This window comes from Lissotriton helveticus, chromosome 5_1 (assembly GCF_964261635.1).
Source record: "Lissotriton helveticus chromosome 5_1, aLisHel1.1, whole genome shotgun sequence".
Taxonomy (NCBI): Eukaryota; Metazoa; Chordata; class Amphibia; order Caudata; family Salamandridae; genus Lissotriton; species Lissotriton helveticus.
The window spans coordinates 1,900,153,450-1,900,174,682 of NC_136065.1; the positions used below are offsets into that span (position 1 = coordinate 1,900,153,450).

The 21,233-nt window shown below is 46.2% G+C and overlaps 1 protein-coding gene across 2 annotated transcripts in view; it reads left to right on the forward strand.

Moving 5' to 3' along the window:
• The window catches only part of LOC144755964 (ATP-dependent RNA helicase DHX58-like), a 121,938-nt gene that overhangs the window by 16,558 nt on the left and 84,147 nt on the right, over positions 1-21,233 (forward strand). For both annotated transcript variants that reach the window (XM_078645409.1, XM_078645411.1), the window contains one exon: positions 967-1,146. In XM_078645409.1, coding sequence (XP_078501535.1) covers positions 979-1,146 — 168 coding nt within the window. In that variant the 5' untranslated portion in view covers positions 967-978. The remainder of the gene's footprint in view (positions 1-966; positions 1,147-21,233) is intronic.

Sequence of the window (21,233 nt, forward strand, 5' to 3'; positions counted from 1 at the left end):
ATGCTTATACCAGCCATTATAAGCTTGGAGCGACTCCATTGTATTTAATTGAGCTCTCAACATTCCACTGTTCTTATACCAGGACGCCCAGCTCTCCTATCCTCTTCACATAATAAACTCTCCTTCTCCTGTTTTTTTTATAATTAAAGTCATGAAATAGATCCCCCTCTTCCCACTGCCACAAAACAGTGGTTCAGGCACTGATCTCATCTTGCTTCGACTGCTGCAATGTGCTGCTGAAATGTACTCTTTGTTGGTCTCCCTGGCTATTCACTCTCCAGGCCGCAACATATACAGAGCGCCACTGCACGCCTTATTCTTGGCAAAAAACGGAGTTCTCCAGTCTTAGGGCATCTGACAAACCTACAGCAGATTCAACAGTATCTTTAAGCCTTTTGCGATAAGGATGTACACTCAAACTCCTCGTAATATGGCAAGTCTTGTTTCACAAGCTATTCCCCTCCTAGATCTCTCTTCTCCAGTTCCTACATTCTCTTGCCCGTTCCTTATTTTACTAAAACTCAGCTGTGAGCCCGTGCCTTGTCCATGGTCAACAGCAAAGCCTCATACGACCTCCATGCTGACATTCGATCAGCCTCCAGTCCAAACTTCAGGAAAATACGGAAGGCCCACCTCTTCTCTGCCTAACTAAGCTTTTTGTTCAACGCCAGGGCACCCTTTGAGTGCTTAACACATTTCCAATCAATTAATCAATAAGAAGTGGTCATCTTTATGTTAGTTAAAAAAAGTATTGCAACTAGAACAAAAAACAAAATGGTAAATGTCTTCCGAACGTTGCCCATATATAAATAACTATAGAAATCAGGTAATGTAAATTGTTGATCATTTGGGATTGTGCTGCTGTTTAGGGGGTGTGATTACAGAATCCAATTATTCCTTTTGTTCATACAAATTACAATAGTAAGGGCATCTGTGATAAAAAAAAATGTTTTAAACCATTTTCAGTCTCTGGTAACGATGGATCTGTACGATTACCAATGGGAGGTGATCCAGCCGGCGCTTCAGGGAAAAAACATCATCATTTGGCTCCCAACAGGATCCGGGAAGACCAGAGCAGCGGTGTATGTGACCAAGCGACATCTGCAGATCAAGCGCAACGCCAAGGTGGCAGTGCTGGTGAACAAGGTATCGTATTTATGTTGCTGTTGACCATGGGAGCAGTGTTTTTGGTGCTATTGTGGGACAGTGAATGGTTGAGCCATTTACCACTTCAATAGACTGAGGGCATGATTATGAGTTTGGTGGTGCGGGAGCAGGGGTAGCACACCACAGCCCCGCTTCCGCACTGCCAAACTCGACTGCCGGCCACACGCCAGATTATGACACTTCTCGCTGTCTGGCAAGTGGTCCTTTGGCGTTCCCGCGGTGGTGCATTAAAAAAGGCACAGCAATGGGAACACCAAAGCAAGTTCTTGCAGGGCATGGACTGCTTAGTCCATGCCATGCAGGAACTGGGTGTGCATGCAGAAAAGGGGGTACACCATGTGCTCCTTTGCATGCACCCCAATGGCCTGAGGCAACACCTTAGTTTCCTCAACGCCAGCAGTTTCACGGCTTTAACACCGCCTTGAGACCGCTGGCAGTAAGGAAACACATAAAATGTTTGGTACGGCTGCAACTGCCCCGCCAAACATATTACGGCCTCACACCGCTGCGTCACTGACATGCATCGCGGATCCCTGTCCCAAAAACGGTTTTATTGCCGTACTTGTAATCCGACCACCACTGCACCTCCACCACGTGTTCGGCGGTCCAACGGACTGCCAAACTCGTAATCGGGCCCTAAATTCTTGATACATTTTACTGCTAAAGGTAAATTCAGGAAGCAGAGCAGTTAAGGCTAGAACCTCATGTGCTTGTTTGTACCAAACTGTTCAGTTCATGATGCAATGACTATTCATTTAAGCTCCCATTGCCAAACTGACTATAATTGGGGCCTCTATGTCTTCTTTTGTTTACTATGTATTGCTGTTAAATGTACTTGTCTTGTGGCTTGTCCCTAGCCATAACCTCTGCTCTACTCCCAGGTTTTGCTTGTTCCCAGAGCTTATGTATGGGGACTTTGATACTTTCTGATAAGTGCCAACAACACTGAATTTAATCAGTTATGATCATTTAGTAAACCATTCACTGCCTCAATGAGGAAGCCCGGAAAAGGCTATCAGTCATCAGCATCAATAAAGCTTTATTCGATTTTTGCAACAAAAAAAATCAGAAAAGCACATAATACTACACAACATTATAATCGATATTGCTTTGAAAACATTATTAAAAATGATTACAAATATCGTCAATGACTTAGACTGAAAGCCCTGCTTCCTTTCATTTCAATTGAGAAGAATATCATGTTATGAAAAATTCATATAAATTAGTTTTTTTACATTTAATTACCTTTTCTCACTAACATTAGCATACAGTAATCAAAATCCCACTCTTTCATGTTTTAAACCCCCCATCAGAAAACGCACAAGATAAAAACAAACAGAGGGAGAGTTTAAGAGCTGTAAAAACAACAGAGCAGGCCTGACTTGGTTCAAATTAATTGGCCGTAAGATCGGAAACAGGAACTTATGCCGCAGATTATTATATTTTAGGCAAAACATAGTGATATGCATAGTGTCATTAATCGTTGTATTGTCACATTCGCAAAGAGGCAGGTCCGAGTGAGAGAACCAACCATGAGTAAAGGGAATGAGGCGGGGAAATAAATTCAGCCTAAAAAGGGTCAATAGGCGATGTTAGTAGCGTGTCATATCTAGTGACTGTCAATCACTGCTGCTGCCATACATATGTGTCACCAGTGTACTCGTTCAACGGTATACGTCCAGACTCACCTGATCTGTGCAGCACTTGCCTGCCAACATCCCATTTGCTGATCATGAGTCATTTGAGTTATTTTGCCAATTCTTGGAAATTGGGTTGGTGGCTGAGGGGGTCGAAACCTACCCGAACAGCAACCACAGTTCCTGTCAGAGTGAAGTCACAAGCAAACCCCAAATTAACCTGTGCTCAACCCTCTGGTTGCTTGGCACAGGCAATGTGTTAAGTATTTCGTTCCGTGCCCTGCATCGCAAAATGCGATGCAGGGCGCGCTACGAAATTAGTTTTATTAATTTAATTGTTTACTTACCTGCAATCATCCAGATTCCGTTGTTTATCACCCCCCACCCTGTCCCTCCCCCGCCCCGCCTGCCTGCCCCACCGCAACTCCCTCCACCGGCCGCGGCTGGTTTGGGGATGAATCTGCAGAAAGGGCCAAGTCACACACCCATGCTCTTGGAATCAGCCAAAACAACCAAGTCAGTCCAAGCAGATCTTTGAAGTGGCCACTGCAGCCCTTGCTCCAGCTGTTGTAGCAGGACACCTGAGTGCACAGCGACTGCATTGGTGGCATTGCGATGACAGCACAAGCACCACATCCTGAGCCTTAGATGATGTATATTCTAGAAACCGTGACCTACGTACATGAGGTATAAACTCTGTCCACATGGTGTAGCAGCCTGCCCAGAGCTTGCATGTCTGCTGTAGATCCTCTTTCATTGCTTTTATCAGTGCTAATCCCTTTTGTACCACCATATCGTTATCCCCCAAATAAATAATGAGCTCATCCAGACATTTCCCGTCCACCAGCAGCTTGTTCAAACACAGGGTAAGATCCTTCCATCGCATGCTGCTTTTTCCTACCCATGAGATAGAGTACAAGTCCGAATTGAAACCTAAATGAACTCCATGAATGCTTGACCTAGCATATCGCTCTGCCCACTTGACGAATGAGTGGCCCATGCGCCATATTTTCATTTCTTGTCACCAGTGGACTAGGAACAGAACCTGAAAAAGAAATAAAGATGACAACCTGTCAGTCACTGATCCCAAACTCCCTCCCCGCTAATATATGCCAGAAAGCATCTCGATTTCATTCTACCCAAGTCCATTATGCATTGGGTTCCCCACCCCTTCCGTCGCTGCCCTGGTCCTGCAGGAATGTGTTCCAAACTGACTGGAACCCAAGCCAATGACTTCAATGTCTTGCGTAACACTGCTAACAGCTGAAAGACGATGACCGACTTCCTATCACTTTGTTGGAAAACTCTCTCCACATCAACTGCCCCACCCCGCACTGTCTCTGCCCAGCGTACCGGGCTAATGGCCGCTATTGGGTAATATTTCAACAGAACCACTTTTCCCAAAATGGAGCTGCTAAATATGATGAGCTATATAATAGCAGAAAGGGAGCCCGAAACCTGCAGTGCAGTCCCCTGAACTGCACCACTTTCCCAAAGATCTCAGGGGGCAGACCTCCCTCCTGTCGGCTGCCCCTCAAAACCCCATTCACTAATGGGTATCGACAGGTCAGATCTGGCAAGATTTATCAAGTGAAAATGTGCAAAACAAAAGTCAAAATATGTGAATTTCATTGTGCTAAACAGTGAATTTGCATGCTATTTTTTCATTGTACCCGTCAAAACTTGGAATAGAAGGTATATAATATATCCGATAAATACCTCACACTGGGATCATTGTATTTACTCATTACAAGTTGGATGGAACATGGCTGTATTAAACCACACGTGATAAATACAATTTCTCCATGGTGAAGTATTTGCCTAGTCTGGTAAATACCTCCAATTTCGAGTTATCCATTTGAAAATAAAGCATAGCATGCAGAATCGGTACTTAACTCTCTGAACTCTGAAGACTTTGCCTGTTTTTTCCCAGGCCTTTTACCCCGATATATTTCAGCAGGTTTGACCTGCCATAATTTATCAAAGGAAATTTGCAAAGGGGTAAAAATTATCATTCAACTCATGCAGTGATTAGAATTTAGCCCTGAAATTATAAAAGGGTCAGGGGTAGTAAGAACAACACAGTACGATTAAGATGCCTGGGTGTGGTAAGTAGCACTACATTTTCTGACTGCATTGGGACTAATTGAATTAAATGGAAGTATTCTTGTGTGATCCAAGACTGGCATCTTGTGGCCATATATGGTAATGTTGTCATAACTACACTCAATAGAACTCTAGAGGTAGAGCAATCTGCCAATCACCGGGCAAACCTGCGAACCAGGGGAAAAATGGCTGAGAGGGAATCAAGGCTCCAGCAGCAGCAACTTAAAAACAAGCATTTACAATGCAATGGTTTCGCCTTTGGAAAAGTTAGAGCTATTGGCATTGTAAATGACAAAATTTGTATTTATGTGTTGGTTTTGAAAACAGATAAATAAATGGCATTGTCATTTACATTGCCATTAGCTTAATCTCTCGCAAATGTGAGACCTATTGTACCCTATGGACGAGCTCAGCAGACAGCAATTACTAGCACACACACACACCCAGAGCCACACACACACACCCAGAGCCACACACACACACACACACCCAGAGCCAGCCACACACACACACCCAGAGCCAGCCACACACACACACCCAGAGCCAGCCACACACACACACACAGAGACACACACACACACACCCAGAGCCACACACACACCCAGAGCCACACACAGCCAGAGCCATACACACACACACACACACCCACAGCCACACACACACACACACACACACAGAGCCACACACACAGCCACACACACACAGAGAGCCACACACACACACACAGAGCCACACACACCCAGAGCCACACACACCCAGAGCCACACACACCACACCCAGAGCCACACACACCCAGAGCCACACACACCCAGAGCCACACACACACACCCAGAGCCACACACACACACCCAGAGCCACACACACACCCAGAGCCACACACACCCACCCACCCAGAGCCACACACACCCACCCACCCAGAGCCACACACACCCACCCAGAGCCACACACAAACTCAGGAGAGCAAGCACAGCGAGGGGGCAGGGAAGCAAGCACAGCAAGGGGGCAGGGAAGCAAGCACAGAGAGGGCGCAGGGAAGCAAGCACAGCCAGGTGGCAGGGAAGCAAGCACAGCCAGGTTGCAGGGGAGCAAGCACAGCCAGGGGAAGGGGAACCAAGGGGCGGGGAAGCAAGCACAGCCAGGGGGCAGGGAAGCAAGCACAGCCAGGGGGCAGGGAAGCAAGCACAGCCAGGGGGCAGGGAAGCAAGCACGTGCAGGGAAGCAAGCACAGCCAGGGGGCAGGGAAGCAAGCACAGCCAGGGGTCAGGGAAGCAAGCACAGCCAGGGGGCAGGGAAGCAAGCACAGCCAGGGGGCAGGGAAGCAAGCACAGCCAGGGGGCAGGGAAGCAAGCACAGCCATGTTTCCAGTGCTTGGCTATTCTGAACAAACCATTGGTATCCGGCCTGCCACTCAAACGAAAACAACTCCCAGAATACCTTAAATAGCTAAATGAAACCTCAGAAGTAGAAACATTATGTCCTGACTACACGAGAGAGGCTGCAATTGTAACTGCGAGGGACAAATACCACTGAACTGGGAAGAAGACGGCGTACAACTATAGTGGAGGAATAACAACCTCGTACACTACTGCATACCACTGTGCTTTGGATCCAGGAACACCACAGGCCCAGGTTTGGACGCTACTTCAGAAATGCCACAGCACAGAAAGAATAACATTACCTAATGTACTTGTGTAATGTAGTTGGTGCTCATGTAAAGCACTCCAATACCTACTTTCGCGTTATTTAAAACTGCCCATAAATAGAAGCGGGGTTGAAGTCCTGGCAACGTGTTACAAATGCAGTTCATTAAAAATTGTTTTTTCTTGTTATTGAGGCCGCAGAAACAGCCAGCCTCGAGGAGCAGCTTCAAGCATGGGGAGTAACTGTGACGGCGAGTAAGCTGTTTTCTGGGCTAGTTCTTTAGATGCTTACCGTGCCGCGGGGACGGGGCTTCATGATAGGAGAATAAAGACTCTGCAATGGACAGAGGCTGGTAATCTATAAGAGCGGCATGCGTGGCATTGTGATAGGAGTTAGCCACGAGGTGAGACATACCCTCCTATCTGAAATGAAAGAAGAGGTAAAATGACCGTGCCTCCAGGAATGAAGAGAGAGATGTAGGCAGACCTTGCTACCTCTAATGAAGGAAGAGAGACCCTGCTACCTCTAATGAAGGAAGAGAGACCCTGCTACCTCTAATGAAGGAAGAGAGACCCTGCTACCTCTAATGAAGGGAGAGGGAGACAGACACCGCTACCACTACCCCTCACGATAGAAGAGAGAGGCAGGCATCACTTATGAAGGAGGTGGAATGCAGAATCTTTTACAGCATACGAAAACGAAGGAGGGCGATGAAGACCCTGCTATTAATAAGGAAGGAATTGGGGACCCACCCCACTAATGTTAACCTGCAATACCGGTCAGTAATTACATATTCATCTTCTGCAGGTCATAACATTGAGCCCTGCAAGGCCAACTCCGATCCCTATGCTTCGGAGGTGGGTACAATGAGCACCATTGAATTGGGCAGTAGTAACACCTGTTGTTTACAGCATCTAGAAACAACAGCCTTGAAACTCTATGTAAGAAGTTATCATTGCTAATAAAAGATGAGGAGGGCCTTCTACCACTGACACAAGAACAGGAAACAGGAAAATAAAAAAAACTGAAAACTGACCCACTGACTATTGGGCAGGATGCAGGCCACACTACACTACAGAATTAATAAAAATCATCACAAAATGACATATTATAGTACATATCCTGCAATCTGACGTTATCATACATTACCGGCTCATTCGGCAATTCGATTAGAACTAATAACCATAAAATGCATCAAAGTAAATAAAAAAACTGCATTTGTCCTAATCCTCAGAGAACCATACAGGTTACTTCAAAGTGATGAGTGTTGGTAAACATTGTAAGCGTAAAAATTCATCAGCGTTAAAAAATTATATATGTCAAACTGCCATGTGAAAACATTCCACAATACGACTATGTAGAATCCATCAAGATTAAAAATCAAACTGCATTTATCTTAGCGCACAAAAAAAACATACAGGTTGCTTCAAGGTGCCAGGTGCGTGTAAGCATTATATACGTAGGAATTCATCAGTTAAAAAATACGTCAATGTGTCACGTGGTCCAATACAATGTATGACCTTAATTTGGAAAAACCTATGACCTATTCCGGCAGAGAGACAAATATCTTTTCGGAAAAGGGCATAATGCAATATCCTGAAAAAGTACCTAAACCCGATCAAACATGAAAGAAAAGTATATAAAGAAATGTAAAACGTATTACAGGAAGAAAAAAAAAACATTATTTCACTGTAGTTGAAACTTTGCATAACAACTGATCAGCAGGGTTATGGCTCCTATTATCTGAACATGGAAGTACTGTGGCATTGTCATACTATATGCATTATTAGTCACTGTACTGTGTTTGTATTAGAATCTTTGACCCATTGGTGGGTGCTCATGAACATCTGGGCAATCGGTTGCTGGATGCCTGTGAGCTGGCCTCTTTCTCTAGATCCTTGTATTGGACTAAAGTTTGTTATTTATTAAAAAGATCGTTTTTCCAGCGTGATCTTCGAATTTATTAAATGATCCATGCAACAGAGAGTTAATGAAGATAAGGGGTGGACACCTATCCATGAAGGAAAGGAGGGCTGGCACAGTGAATCAAGTCATGACTTGTTAGGAAAGTGGGTCACTAGTCAATCGAGGATCAATGCATCAATGCAGCCTCTACAGAAGTCTTTCCTGCTTCCTATCATGCATGCTGTACATACTTTCTTCCCCTCTTTGTTGCACCCCCTGAAATCCCATCTCGCACCCCCTGTGGGTGCGGGCACCCCATGTTGGGAACCAGGGGGTGCAGACCCCCCATGTTGGGAACACCTGATCCGGACACCCCCGTGTCTGCACCATCCTGCGCGCGGCGCAGTCTCTTGCCTTCATCCTTCAGAGGGGGTGCACTGAAGGAGGGGGGAGGGGCTCTTCCCAAACATCTCCTTAGGGCCCATGAATGGCACAAAAACGTTCGGCGACTTTGTTGCAGAGCTGTGAGTGCGTTTCTCCTCCTCCCTTCCTGTCTCTGCAGACTGAACGCTGCCCCCCTCCGAGGGCCTGTCCCGAGCCCCCCTCGGGTCACACTCTACCGGCCGGCCCCACCTCCCTCCATGGCAGCCCCGTGCCGCCCCCTCCCGGCCCCACCTCCCTCCGTGACCTATTTCCAGAGCCGGTGTGAGGTGATGGGCGCCTGTTGTTTCCTGTCTGTGCGTCTGTCTGGAAGTCCCATCCCACGCTGTGTTTCCGCGCCGAGCTGAGAAGCGAGGTGTCCTGTTCCAGCGCTGTGCGAGTCCCTGGGGGGTGGGCGCGCAGCCAGCCATGGTTGCCCCCCTGGAGGTCCTCACACCGGTCCTGTTGGTCCCCGATCGCAAGGGTTTGTTTTCTCACTCGCAGACTAGTTGGTACACGTCACGACTAAAGGCATCACCACGTATTTGTGCCTACTTAGTGGGAAGTGTAAGATATACCAGGAAAGGCACGGAGAGCGGGAGGGGGGTCGGGAACGGCCACACACTGACAGCGGGAGGGTGAGGGGCGGGAACAGACACACACACGGACAAAGCAACAAACAAAAAAACAAAACACTCACCTGGACATCTTCCGGCAGATCTCTTGCTTCCTGCTCTCCACTCCTCCTCCCGATGACGCGGCGGAGGCTCGGCTGGCTGGGCCAATCCCAGCGCGGCCCTGGCTGGAGGCGGACGGCTGCTTCCTTCGGCTGGCCGGCCTGAGGAGAGGGAGGGAGGGGCTATCGAGCGACTTTGTCACGAGTAACTACTGCATAGAGAGAGAAGGGCCTTAAAAGTCAACAAAGAGCAAGCTGCTGCATAGCAAACTGTGGACAACTCATGCCCTTGCCACCATGAGTGCAAAATGAGTTGCCACGGATATTCGAGAAAATGCATGTTCACCTACACGGATTCAGACGTCATTGTTAGCCATGGTGGTGACGAGTATTTTAAACACGGGCCATCCGCTTACCGAAGGGAGAGAGTATCAATCAAAGTGCACAGCGGGGGGGGGGGGCGGGAAAGGAACGGAGAGCGGGGGGGGGGTCGGGAAAGTAACGGACACAGAGAAAGGACGAGGGAAGGCAAGATTTAAAAACAACAACAAACCCAGAAGAAAAAAAAAACGAAACTCCGCCCACAGCCCAATGACGATGCAAAAAGGGTGGATAGCGGAACGCCCAGGGAAAAAATGGAGGGAACGCCCACGAATCTGGTCTGTGAATGACAGACAGATCTCTGTTCCAATGGCTAGCCTCCATTTATGGAGCTAGCCAATGGGACAGGGGGGCGTTTTCCATTCTCCTTACTGGAAATCAAGAGATTTCTCTGGAGGCGGAGCTAAGAGCTCCGCCCTCCAGCGAAACCTAAAAACAAGGGAGAACCAGCGCTATCTGACTCACCGCTTAAACAGAAACCAGACATTAATGGTACCCTAGAAATGATCCTAAAAAAGTTAGCAGATGTCCATGACCTGGCCAAGACCACAAAACAAACCACAGATGCAATCCAGTTAGAGATCGCAGCGGTCAGGGCCAACATGCACAAAGTCAACAACAGACTCACTGCAGCAGAACAGAAAATCAGTGACATTGAGGACGCGGGCCTAAGCTCAGACAAAGAGTTGAAGTCTCTGATGAAAATTACAGCGATTCTCCAGAAGCAAACAGTGAAACTGGAAGACTGCAACCAGCAGGGGAACATCCGAATACTTGGAATCCCGGAAGGCGCTGAGGACTCGGCGGGGTTGTGCTTAGCCTTTCTCAAGGATCTGGTCCCCAAGCTCACAAACCTAAAATTCGACTGTCAGTTTGAGCTAGACAGAGCACATAGAGTACTCACATTCAAATCTACAACAAGGAGTGCAGCTTGACCAACCCCTGAGATCGCAGCATACGGAAGCCATCTTCAACCTAGCACTTAAGAACCACCAGATCTCCTGGAAAGGACATAAGATCATATTTATGCAGGTCTACTCTAAACCCACTGTAGACACTAGAAAGGGTTTCCTTGCCTTAAGGGACAATCTGAGGAAGAAAAACATGCAATTCTCTTTCATTGGGCCGGCCAAATTCTGGATAAGCGACTGTGGGAGATCATCCATTTACGACGACCCTAAAGAGCTGGCTAAATACCTGAGAGGCCCGACACCCCAAGAAATGGAGACTTCACAAGCCGGATCAAGTAAAAGAAGAGCCTCGCCTGAGCTAGGAAGCGATGAACCTTAAACACTATGAGAGGCCAGCAACCAGTACCTACCTCAGCGGCCGATATCTACCTCAATGAGCATGCATTACTACCTCGAACAGACACCTTAAGCCTCGATCAGGTCCTATGGATCCAAGGGTTAGCCAAGACCGGTGGGACCAGGACACTCGCTGAATACTCTCAGCACAAGAGACTATCTCCATATCCTTTATCTTGTATAGATATTGGAACAAGTGTCAAGCCACGATCAAGACCTACGGATCCAAGGGTCAGCCACTACCGGTGGCACCAGGCCACTCGCTGATTACACTCAACCCAAGAGACTATCTTCATATCCTTTATCCTGTATAGACATTGGTACAAGTATCAAGGGTGGGGGGAGTGTGAGTATAGTAACAAATAATAATAAGCAGCTAGATAAACTCTAGCCTCTCTTGGAAAAACAGTGGCATTAAATAACAGGTACTCCCTGAGAGACGGGACATCGACCCTCTCGTCGCACGTCCGACACACAATGTTTTAGTAATTGGGGGGAGGGAGGGGGGAAGAGGGGGCGACACTCAGGTCTCCGCTGTCTACATTATCTATCTTCTTTTTCATTTTCACCTCTTTCCTCACTACAAAGGGACTCTGGGAACCCCTAATACTCTACATAATCGGTACACCTAGCTCATCTAGATACACAAATCCAACACCTGCTCTACATGCAATCCACAATAGACCTGAAGCCTTGCCACATGGGGAGTACAGGGTAGGGGGAAGAAACCAAAGACCTGGAGGTAGCACAAATCTGAACCAGGCCTATAGGGAGGATAGGGAGGATTCATCAGACGTGCCCTACCTTAAATAATGGCACACAGTAACAGGCTTGCCTGTCATCTGACCTCAATATAGGGTCCCTCAATGTCAAAGGACTTAATCACCCCATTAAATGCAGGAAGATCTTAGATTATTTAGTTGAAAACTAAAGGTGACATATTCCTGCTACAAGAGACCAAGCTATCCATGAAGGATGCCAAGTTAGTGAGGGGTAACTCGATATCACAAATGGCTTGCTCACCTGCAGAAAGGAAAAAACGAGGGGTCATTACATTACTATCTAAAAAATCCAACCTAACACTAGAATCACAGACCCACAATGAGGAAGGTAGACTTTTGGTGACACATCTGAGAAGGGAGGAAGAGCTAATTCATGTAGCTAACATATATGGCCCAAACACAGACGACCAAACGTTTTAAGAGGAAGTATCATCCACATTAGATAGCTTCCCACAGAACGATCTCACGGTGGTGGCAGGGGATTTTAATATACTGTTGGACCCCATGCTGGACAGACAGTCATCCTGCCAATACCAGCCGATGAACGCACATACCGCACTCAAAAATATTTGCTCTAAATTTGACTTAAAGGACCCGTGGCAACTCGCAACACCCGGGCACCAGGGACTATACTTTCTACTCCAATTCACGCAATTCCTACAGCAGGATAGACTATATACTGATCTCAGGGTCCCACACACACACCCGATAGAACACTCAGAGATAGCACCTAGACTGGTATCAGACCATTCATGCATCAGTCTAAAACTGAGCGGTTGCCACAACGAAGACGTTCCCCAGGTGGTGCTTCAATAGCGATGTACTAACAGAACAAAAAAAAGATTGAAGAGGCCATAACAGACTACTTCAAACATAACGACTCTCCGGGTCCGGGTACTAGCACAACCATATTGTGGGACGCCCTTAAGGCGACCATCAGAGGCACAATAATTGAGATTAAATCCAAAATAAGTAAAAGTGCAAATCTGAGGCTGACACAGCTTGAGCAGGACATCAAAAGCTTACAAACGGCCAACGCCAGGGCCATACAAGACAGCAAACTCTTAGCAGACCTAACCCAAAAAAAATATGAGTACAACAAAATCCTGAGTGAGAGGGCGGGGCTGTGGGTCAACAAATACAAGGCCCTTAACCTATGCGAAGCAAACAAAGCGGGGAAACTGCTTGCCTCTTACCTAAAACACAAGCGCAATCAATTTGCCATCTCAGCCATCACAGACTCGAACAACAAAACCCACACAAGACACAAAGACATCCTAAAGACCTTCCAAGAGTTCTATAGGGAACTAAAAAAAAACTATCAGACCATGGACTTAGAGGTATGCACAAATTACCTCAAAAGACTCTGTCTCCCACAGCTAAGCAGCATATAGGCAACAAAATTAGGGCAAGAAATTAGTGATGCTGAAATTGGAATGGCGTTCAAATCGATGAAAGATAACAAAGCCCCTGGGCCGGATGGGTACAAAGCCACCTTCTACAAAACCTTCCTAGAATACCTGAAACCCACCATGAAGCAGGTTTTTAACTAGTGTGCAGTTAGTGGGAGTGTCTCCCAATCCATGGAAGAAGCCAACATAATAGTAATCCCAAAGGCAAAGACCAACTGTTAACAAAAAACTACAGACCCATATCACTTATTAATGTAGATTGTAAAATATACGCAAAAATCTGGGCAACCAGACTCAACTCTGTCCTCCCCAATCTAATAAGCAACTCTCAAGTGGGCTTCATTTGCACTTGGATGTCTAACAACAATACCCGACTCCTCTGCCACATTCTAGAGCATACGGCCACAAAATCTGAGCCAGCAGTAGCCATTACCCTTGATGCTGACAAGGCCTTCGGCTTCCTGGGCCTTCCTAGAGTGCAGTATGCAATCCTTCAACTTGGGGAAGGATATATAAGGATGGTGATGGCTCTGTATGGAGATCCAACAGCCCGTTTAGTGGTTAACGGATCTCTCTCTGAACCGTTCACGCCACAACGGGGTACAAGACAGTAATATTAACGGCGTGGAGATTAAGCTTGCCGCATACGCTGATGATATTCTAATAGTAATAAAACATCCGAAGACTTCAATCGACGCCCTGATTGAAACCATAGCAGAATACTCAGGATATAAGCGTAACAGGGATAAATCAGAATGCAAACCATTAAACATCCACTGCACTAAGGACATTCTAGGGGAGTCAGGCCTAGCCAGGCAAACAGGATATATCAAATATCTAGGGATACACTTTGGGAGTGACCTAATGAACATAATAAGCCACAATGAGAAACTACTGCTAGAAAAGATCAAGAAACTCCTGGAATCCTGGTCCCCAAAATTCATAACGTGGTGGGGCAGAGTTGAGACGATCAAAATGATGATCACCCCAATGATTAACTATCTGCTCAGCATGCTTCCTCTTTTACTAACTGACGACTTTCACAGCAAAGTAGATATCCTGATCTCAAAATTCCTCTGGCGGGGGGGAAAAGCACAGATAAGTATATAAAAGCTAAGACTAGGGAAAAACCAAGGGGGAGTAAACCTGGCAGACTTCAGAACATTCCAGTTAGCTTTTTTGGCGAAGCAAGGGTCTTACTGGATATCACCACCTAATGGCTACACACCGGCGTGGCTCCAAGTAGAGAGGGCCATCCTTCACAGCCTAAGCCCCCTGACGCTGCTAACAGCAAATAAGCACAACCACGCCTCCAAATCCATTTTCAAAAATACAAAAATTACACTACTAAAGGTAGATGGGAAATTGGAGGTCAGCATCAAGGGCACCAAGATGGAGCCACTCCTGGCCAACAGTAAGATCCGATGCAGAGGGAAATGCCTAGCTTTCGACACATGGATTGAAAAGGGTATCTACCACCCCTACCAACTAGAAGACGGTGCATATCCCGCCACTTTCACAGACCTCAAGGCTAGGCATAAGCTAGCAGACATCGAATTCTATATCTTCTTGAAAATCAGGACGGCCTTGGCCAAAGCCAAACTATCCACAGCACAATCGTCAATCTCCCGGTACATAGCAAGCATCAATAAGCTAGGACACCAGGTTTCACACCTATACAAACTATTACGCCCAAAAGCTTCCAAACTCAATGACAAGACCGTCACCTACTGGGAAAATCATGCCAAAGTCACAATTTAACGAACAAGAACTGGCCCCACTATGGGCCTCTGCATCACGCAATAAAATCTCCCCAGTGCTATGACAGATAAAAAATTCTGGTTACTCCACAAGGCTTTTTGGACTCCTGCACGCTTCTTCACACTAGGGCTAAGGGAAGATGCACTATGCTGGAACTGTAACAAGGGAAAGGGGGACCTAGCACACCTGATCTACTATTGCCCAACACTCAAAACATTCTGGGAGACATTCTTTTGGGTTTATAAATAGGGTACTGGGCTGTAAGCTCACAAATGATTTCTCGTCCCTCGCTACCACCTTAATGACCACAGACCTAAGGTCAGATCACGATGGAGATCTTTTAGACCTCCTTATAACTGCGGCAGCGAAAATGGTTCTAGCCAACTGGAAGGACAGAAACAAGACCTCATACAAAGGCTGGTTCAATCTGATCACTCACCTTAGAGGGGCGGACAACATTGAACTACAGAACTCACCCTGGAGACCAGCGCACAGAGGAATGTGGAAATCACTTGACACGTACTTAGATTTCTACGAACCCCCATGAAACCAACTCACCCCAGAGATAAACACCCTACTCCCCCCTTCTATGTGTGGTAAGGTAAAGGCAACTGAGCGCAACGGCCAGGACCCCTCGGGTCAGTAGGGGTCCCAACAGGGATCCCCATCTCTCCACAGAGTCTGCCTCCTTGCACTTTCCTCACCCCTTTCTCTCCTGCCTTTCTATGCTTTCACCTTCCTTTCCCTTCTTGTTCTTAGCAAACAACGTCAGTTGGTGGTTGGCTAAATATATGTTTCAAACATCTCAATAAGTGACTGTAAAAACGCGATTGGCCAACCCTGAAACAGAAATGTAATGTCTTTGCTTATAAAAAAAATGTAATAAAATACTTTGAAATCAGAAGGCTTCCAGCTAAATTTCCATATTCAACATATGCTCTTAGAAGACATTGTCCTACTGCCTGAGATTTTGTGCTGACAAAATGACTTCTTTTTTGCAGCAGTTGACCGCTGAAATGTGGAGCCTCTACATGGTTTTTGCAGGCCATTCGGCGTCCACTAAGCGGCATCATTATGTTAGTAGTCAACAAGGTTGCCAGGTCCAGACTCACACCAGCTCCATTGGTGGGTTTGTGGACTAGGGCTGCCGATCTGTAATCTGGGGAACCAGGTTTAAGGCTCGGCAATGACGCTCAACATCCTGTGATTCTGGGCAAAATCTCCCTGGGCCTAGCAAAAATGAAGGTGGCCTGTGTAATGTAACAGGTGCTCATGTAAAGCGCTCTTATACCTTCGGGTCAAGTTCGCGCTATATAAAACTACGGGAAAAAAGAAAACAAAAGCTGTATAGGTCTTTGACCATAAATGTCTGCAGTAGATCATAGCAGTAAGAGCCATTTTTTGTCCAGATGTTTCGGACCCTAGCAGGCATGTGTGACTCCATAGCAGTAGCAGGTGCTGACCTAATGTAGTGACCCTTGTAGTGAAAGCTACTATGCACTTGCTAAATGGGTGGGAGATGACAAGGAAGAAAGGGGTGTAGTTAGGGGCTAGGGTGGCTCCTCCACGTGGGCGGAGGAGCGTCGCCCCACTGCTTTCTCACAGAGCGAGAAGCAGAAACATAAAATGGTATTATGAATACCAATTATGTTTCTGCTTCTTACACTGCGAGAAAGCAGAAAGCAGGGTTTGTTTGGGGTCGACCTTCCTGCTCCAGGCAGGGGAGGAGTGGCTTGCCATTGCAGCTTTGAGATTGGCTTAGGGGAGGAGAGGGAGGCTGCCTGCTTTATGTGAGGTGCAGGGAGAGTTGACGCGACGCTGGCCCGGAGGCAAAGGTAAGTTTAAATTTATGTATTTATTTTTAATTAACAAACGACCCCCTATCCCCCACCTGCGGGTCATGCCAGCCGCGACTGGTTAGAGTGGTTCTAAAAAACCACAAGTTGCTTGAAGGAATCATAGCAGGTCTTAGGATCTCCCCCATGAGATGCCATCAGCATAGATACCAAGTTTTCCATATGCATATATGTAACAATTCTATAAGTGTAGTGTGTCTATGTGTGATTTACGTTGGCTCATATGTGGTATTGTGAGTGACACTTTATCCCAAGTAGAAAAGTGGTGCAACATTATATCGCATTGCTTTTTTTTTTTTTTTTTTACTACATTCAAGGATATGTCTTTCTGGGTTAAAAGGAAAACATCAAAAATGCATGTCCCACAATGCCAAGGAAAAAGTAATGACTGGGTGAACTGCCCACACCTGACATGCTTCAACTGGAAGGCCACACTGTGCTGTCGGGAGTTGTGCTATGTCAGGACCCAGCCTACTGTGTTCTTACTTAGAGACATATGCTTCAAGCAAAGCTGCATCCTTGTCTTTTTAAAAAATAATGTACAACCATGAGGTCTCTAGTTACTCCATGTGATGAGTGAATTGTTAATCCAGTCACGTGTTTCCATGCATTCTCCTTGGAAATGCAGAACTGCTAATGCCAGAAAACAGAGTAAAAAATACACAACAAAAACACAAGACATATGGCCTCATTAAGACGTTGGGAGTAACAGGACATATCCCAAAAGCTGGTGGATGTCCTGTTCGCCCACCTCTCGGTTCGCTTATTGACCTGATGTTGGCAGAGATGGTGTGAGGGGGCCTGTCCTATGTAGAGCGGCTCCATCAAAGCCATGTCTGCTGGCGTGTTATTGGCTCTGACAATCCCCGACAGAAAAGTCCTTACATTTTCACTGTGTTCAGGATGACCTCTCCCAGCACATGTTGGACATTGATTAAGGCATTTCCAAAGATGGGCCCCTGCTTTGGGGGTCTTTCTCCGGAGATGGTATATGTGGCCACAGGTTCCCCGCACTACATCGGCATGGCAAGCCTGCCAGATCTGTTTTGTCCATCAAAGCGGCTTTTGCCATGGAGGTGACTTTTCTTGGCAAAAAAGGTCAACAGCTCTGCAGTAAATGATGTGAGGCAGCAATGGTGTGGCCTCCCCAGCCATTCTTCAACCCAACCATTTGGCAGCGGGTCTGCCAAACTTTAAATAGCCACTTTGTAGTGTACGTACACATAGCAAAGAGGTCTCCATTTATATAACAGAGCAGTGTCTACTTATGTTTGTAAACCTGGTATTTCTGGAAATCCACCGAAAATCTCATTTGGTATTTTTTTGCATATTATATGTGCACATTCACACACCATCCTATAGTCCTGTTATTCTTCATTGATCCACTAACACATTAGTTAAAATGTTATACCTCTTAAATTAAACTGTATCTTATTTTCAAAGACGTTGTTTAATGTGCACTTTAAAACGTTCAAGCTGTAAGTGTCTAAATAGTTTGAGAAATATACACTGAGGGGTTAGTGGAAAATAAAGACTCCCTACATTTTAATTCAATTCAAAATAACTTTATTTCGGCCACCAGGGCCATAAAAGTCCAGATGCAAGCACAAATAAATTAACTTTATGTGTAGAAGTTAAATATTCCAATACAGTACAGTTTGTCATAAACCTCCTCCAATGAATACTAAAAGATGTAATATAAAACATCTAAAAATATATGTTGAATGGTACAATGCATCAGTTACATTCATCATGAGATAAAAATTTCAAGAGACTAAGCAGGCGGTAGAAACTTCCTGCGTAGCATATGCATAACCCTGAGGAACTTAATCAATCAATCAATCAGGAAATTGTAAGCGCTACTCAACCATGAGGGTCTCAAGGCACTGAAGGGGGATGGGGGTGGTCCGCAGGTCTGATTAGCCATAGATCCAGGCCTTGAGAGTCTTCCTGAAGGTGTTCAGGGAGGGGGGGGCGTCTGATGTCTGATGTCTGCCGGTAGCTCGTTCCAGGTCTTGGCTGCGATTTGAAATAAGCAAGAGGTATGACAAGTGACAGACAACAATCGGATCTCAGTATGCGGAGTGCCACTAAGGGGCTACGCTGGCATAATTGCCTGCAGATGGGAGCTAGTCAAAACTTGCAGGGGTGAGCGTTGGCAGGGCAAACAAAAAACACATATGGAACAGTCTCAATCTGAGACAGACATACAGGACTTGTGTCACTAGCCCCAGCTTACCAACTCTTTGTAAAAACTCTCAGTGGGAGGGTGCACGCCCTAATTGCAAGTACAACTTCCTGTCGCTAGGTTCGGTCACTTAGTCCCAATAGGGCTCATAGCCGATACGGGGTTTGAAATCAAGGAATTCTCAGGCCAATGTGGGAAGATCAGCTCTTGATGCAGCTTTTGCCTCAATTGCTGACCAATACAACTTTTTCAAGGCCTTTTTCAAAGGAAGGGATGTGGTGGCTGCGTGTGCCCAAAGTTCAGGAACCCTAATATGGTATAGCATTTCTTTGATAAGGATAAGCCAAGGAATTCTTTCTGAGTAGCCTGGTAACATGACGTCCTGTAGGGCTAAGGTGTAATGTTTAAGTTCTGGGGTAGACCATAGCCTCCTCCAGTAAAACAGAGGACAAAGTCGAGCTTAATACTGGAGGCTTCTTAGACCCATGTCTATAAAGAGCAGAACCAAGGGCGTACTGGTAGGGAGGGAGACCAGTTTACGGTTACATTTATTTTCGGTAACTGTAAGTGTGTCGAGATGTGTGTGTCCCCATAACTCAACCCTGTAAAATGCTGACCACAATGCCCTAGCTTCATATAGATGAAGGGCAGGCCGCATAGGTTTGGTGTAAGAGGCTTTGTACTCTTTGTGAATTGCTCCTGTTATTTGCTTAAGTTTTAAAACCGCTTTTATCAGGCGTGTCTCCCAAGACATGTTGCCATTGAATGTAATGCCCAGGTAAGTAAAACTGTAAATGGTTTCGAGGGGTTCTCCCCCAATTAATAAACCCTTTTTAAAGGATTTATCAGGATTAAACATCATTAACTTTGTTTTGTCCTTGTTGCTCATCAGACCCCTTGCGGCGCAGAACTCTTTAAAGCGTACCAAGAGTTTCTGGAAGCCGCATGGGGTCTTGGAGACCAACAGGGTATCATCTGCGAATACATGTATTGCCGTTTATACATGAGTCAGAGAGTCTTCATTGATTAGAGTTAAAAAAAAAAGGTACAATGTTGTTTATATATAGCTAAAACAGGGTAGGGGCCAGCACACATCCCTGGCTTACACCTCTGCTGACTAGGAACTTGTCTGTCAGCTTATCCAGACTCCCCCATCTTATTTGTGCAAAATTCTCCTTGTGAACAAGTGACAGTAAATGGGATGGCATTTTCCTGTTGCTTTGTGTTTGCCAAAGATTGGGACACAGAACTAAGTCAAATGCCGAGCGTAAGTGGTTGAAATTGACATATCAGTTGTCCTTTCCTACAAGTACAGTGTGCCAGTAAATCAAAAACCGAAAGACTTGTTCTATTGTAGGGACATTAGATTAACATCACACCTAAACAGGGCTAAGTATGAGCATATCTGACATGCAATCTTGGATCTTGGCAAGAAGGTAAAGGTAAAGGTAAGTATACTTGTAAAGCGCACTGTTACTCCATCTCGGAGTGTCCTGGCGCTGTATACCGCTGGGGAACCCGTCCTGGCTTTCCCTGTGAGATGGTCCCTCCTGGGCACCTCCAAGGTGAAACCAGGCATCCCCGGCGCTGATGGGGCCGTTGTGGAGATTAAGCAAGCTATTGCCCAGAGTTGCAGAGTGGGACCCATGGTTAGTGTAGGCACCTCGGCAAGAATTATCTAGTCCGTGGACATTGACCCAAGACCCTGCCGCATCAGGAATTGAACCCTGGTCCCGGGCCAATCTCTGCTTCAAGGTCTGCCGCTTCTAACCAGTGAGCCACACTCGACAAAAGATTTTCTGAATGCAGTCGCTGAGACTTGATGGCCCATAGTTTGTTGGGACAGACCAATCCTCTTTCTCGTGCACAGGAATCACAGTGGCACCTTTCCAAGACTCTGGGATAGGACCCCCCACAGCAATAGCATTAGCAATAGACAGAATGTATTGTGCCCATGCTTCCTTCTCTGATAGGAAAACATCAGCTGGGATGCC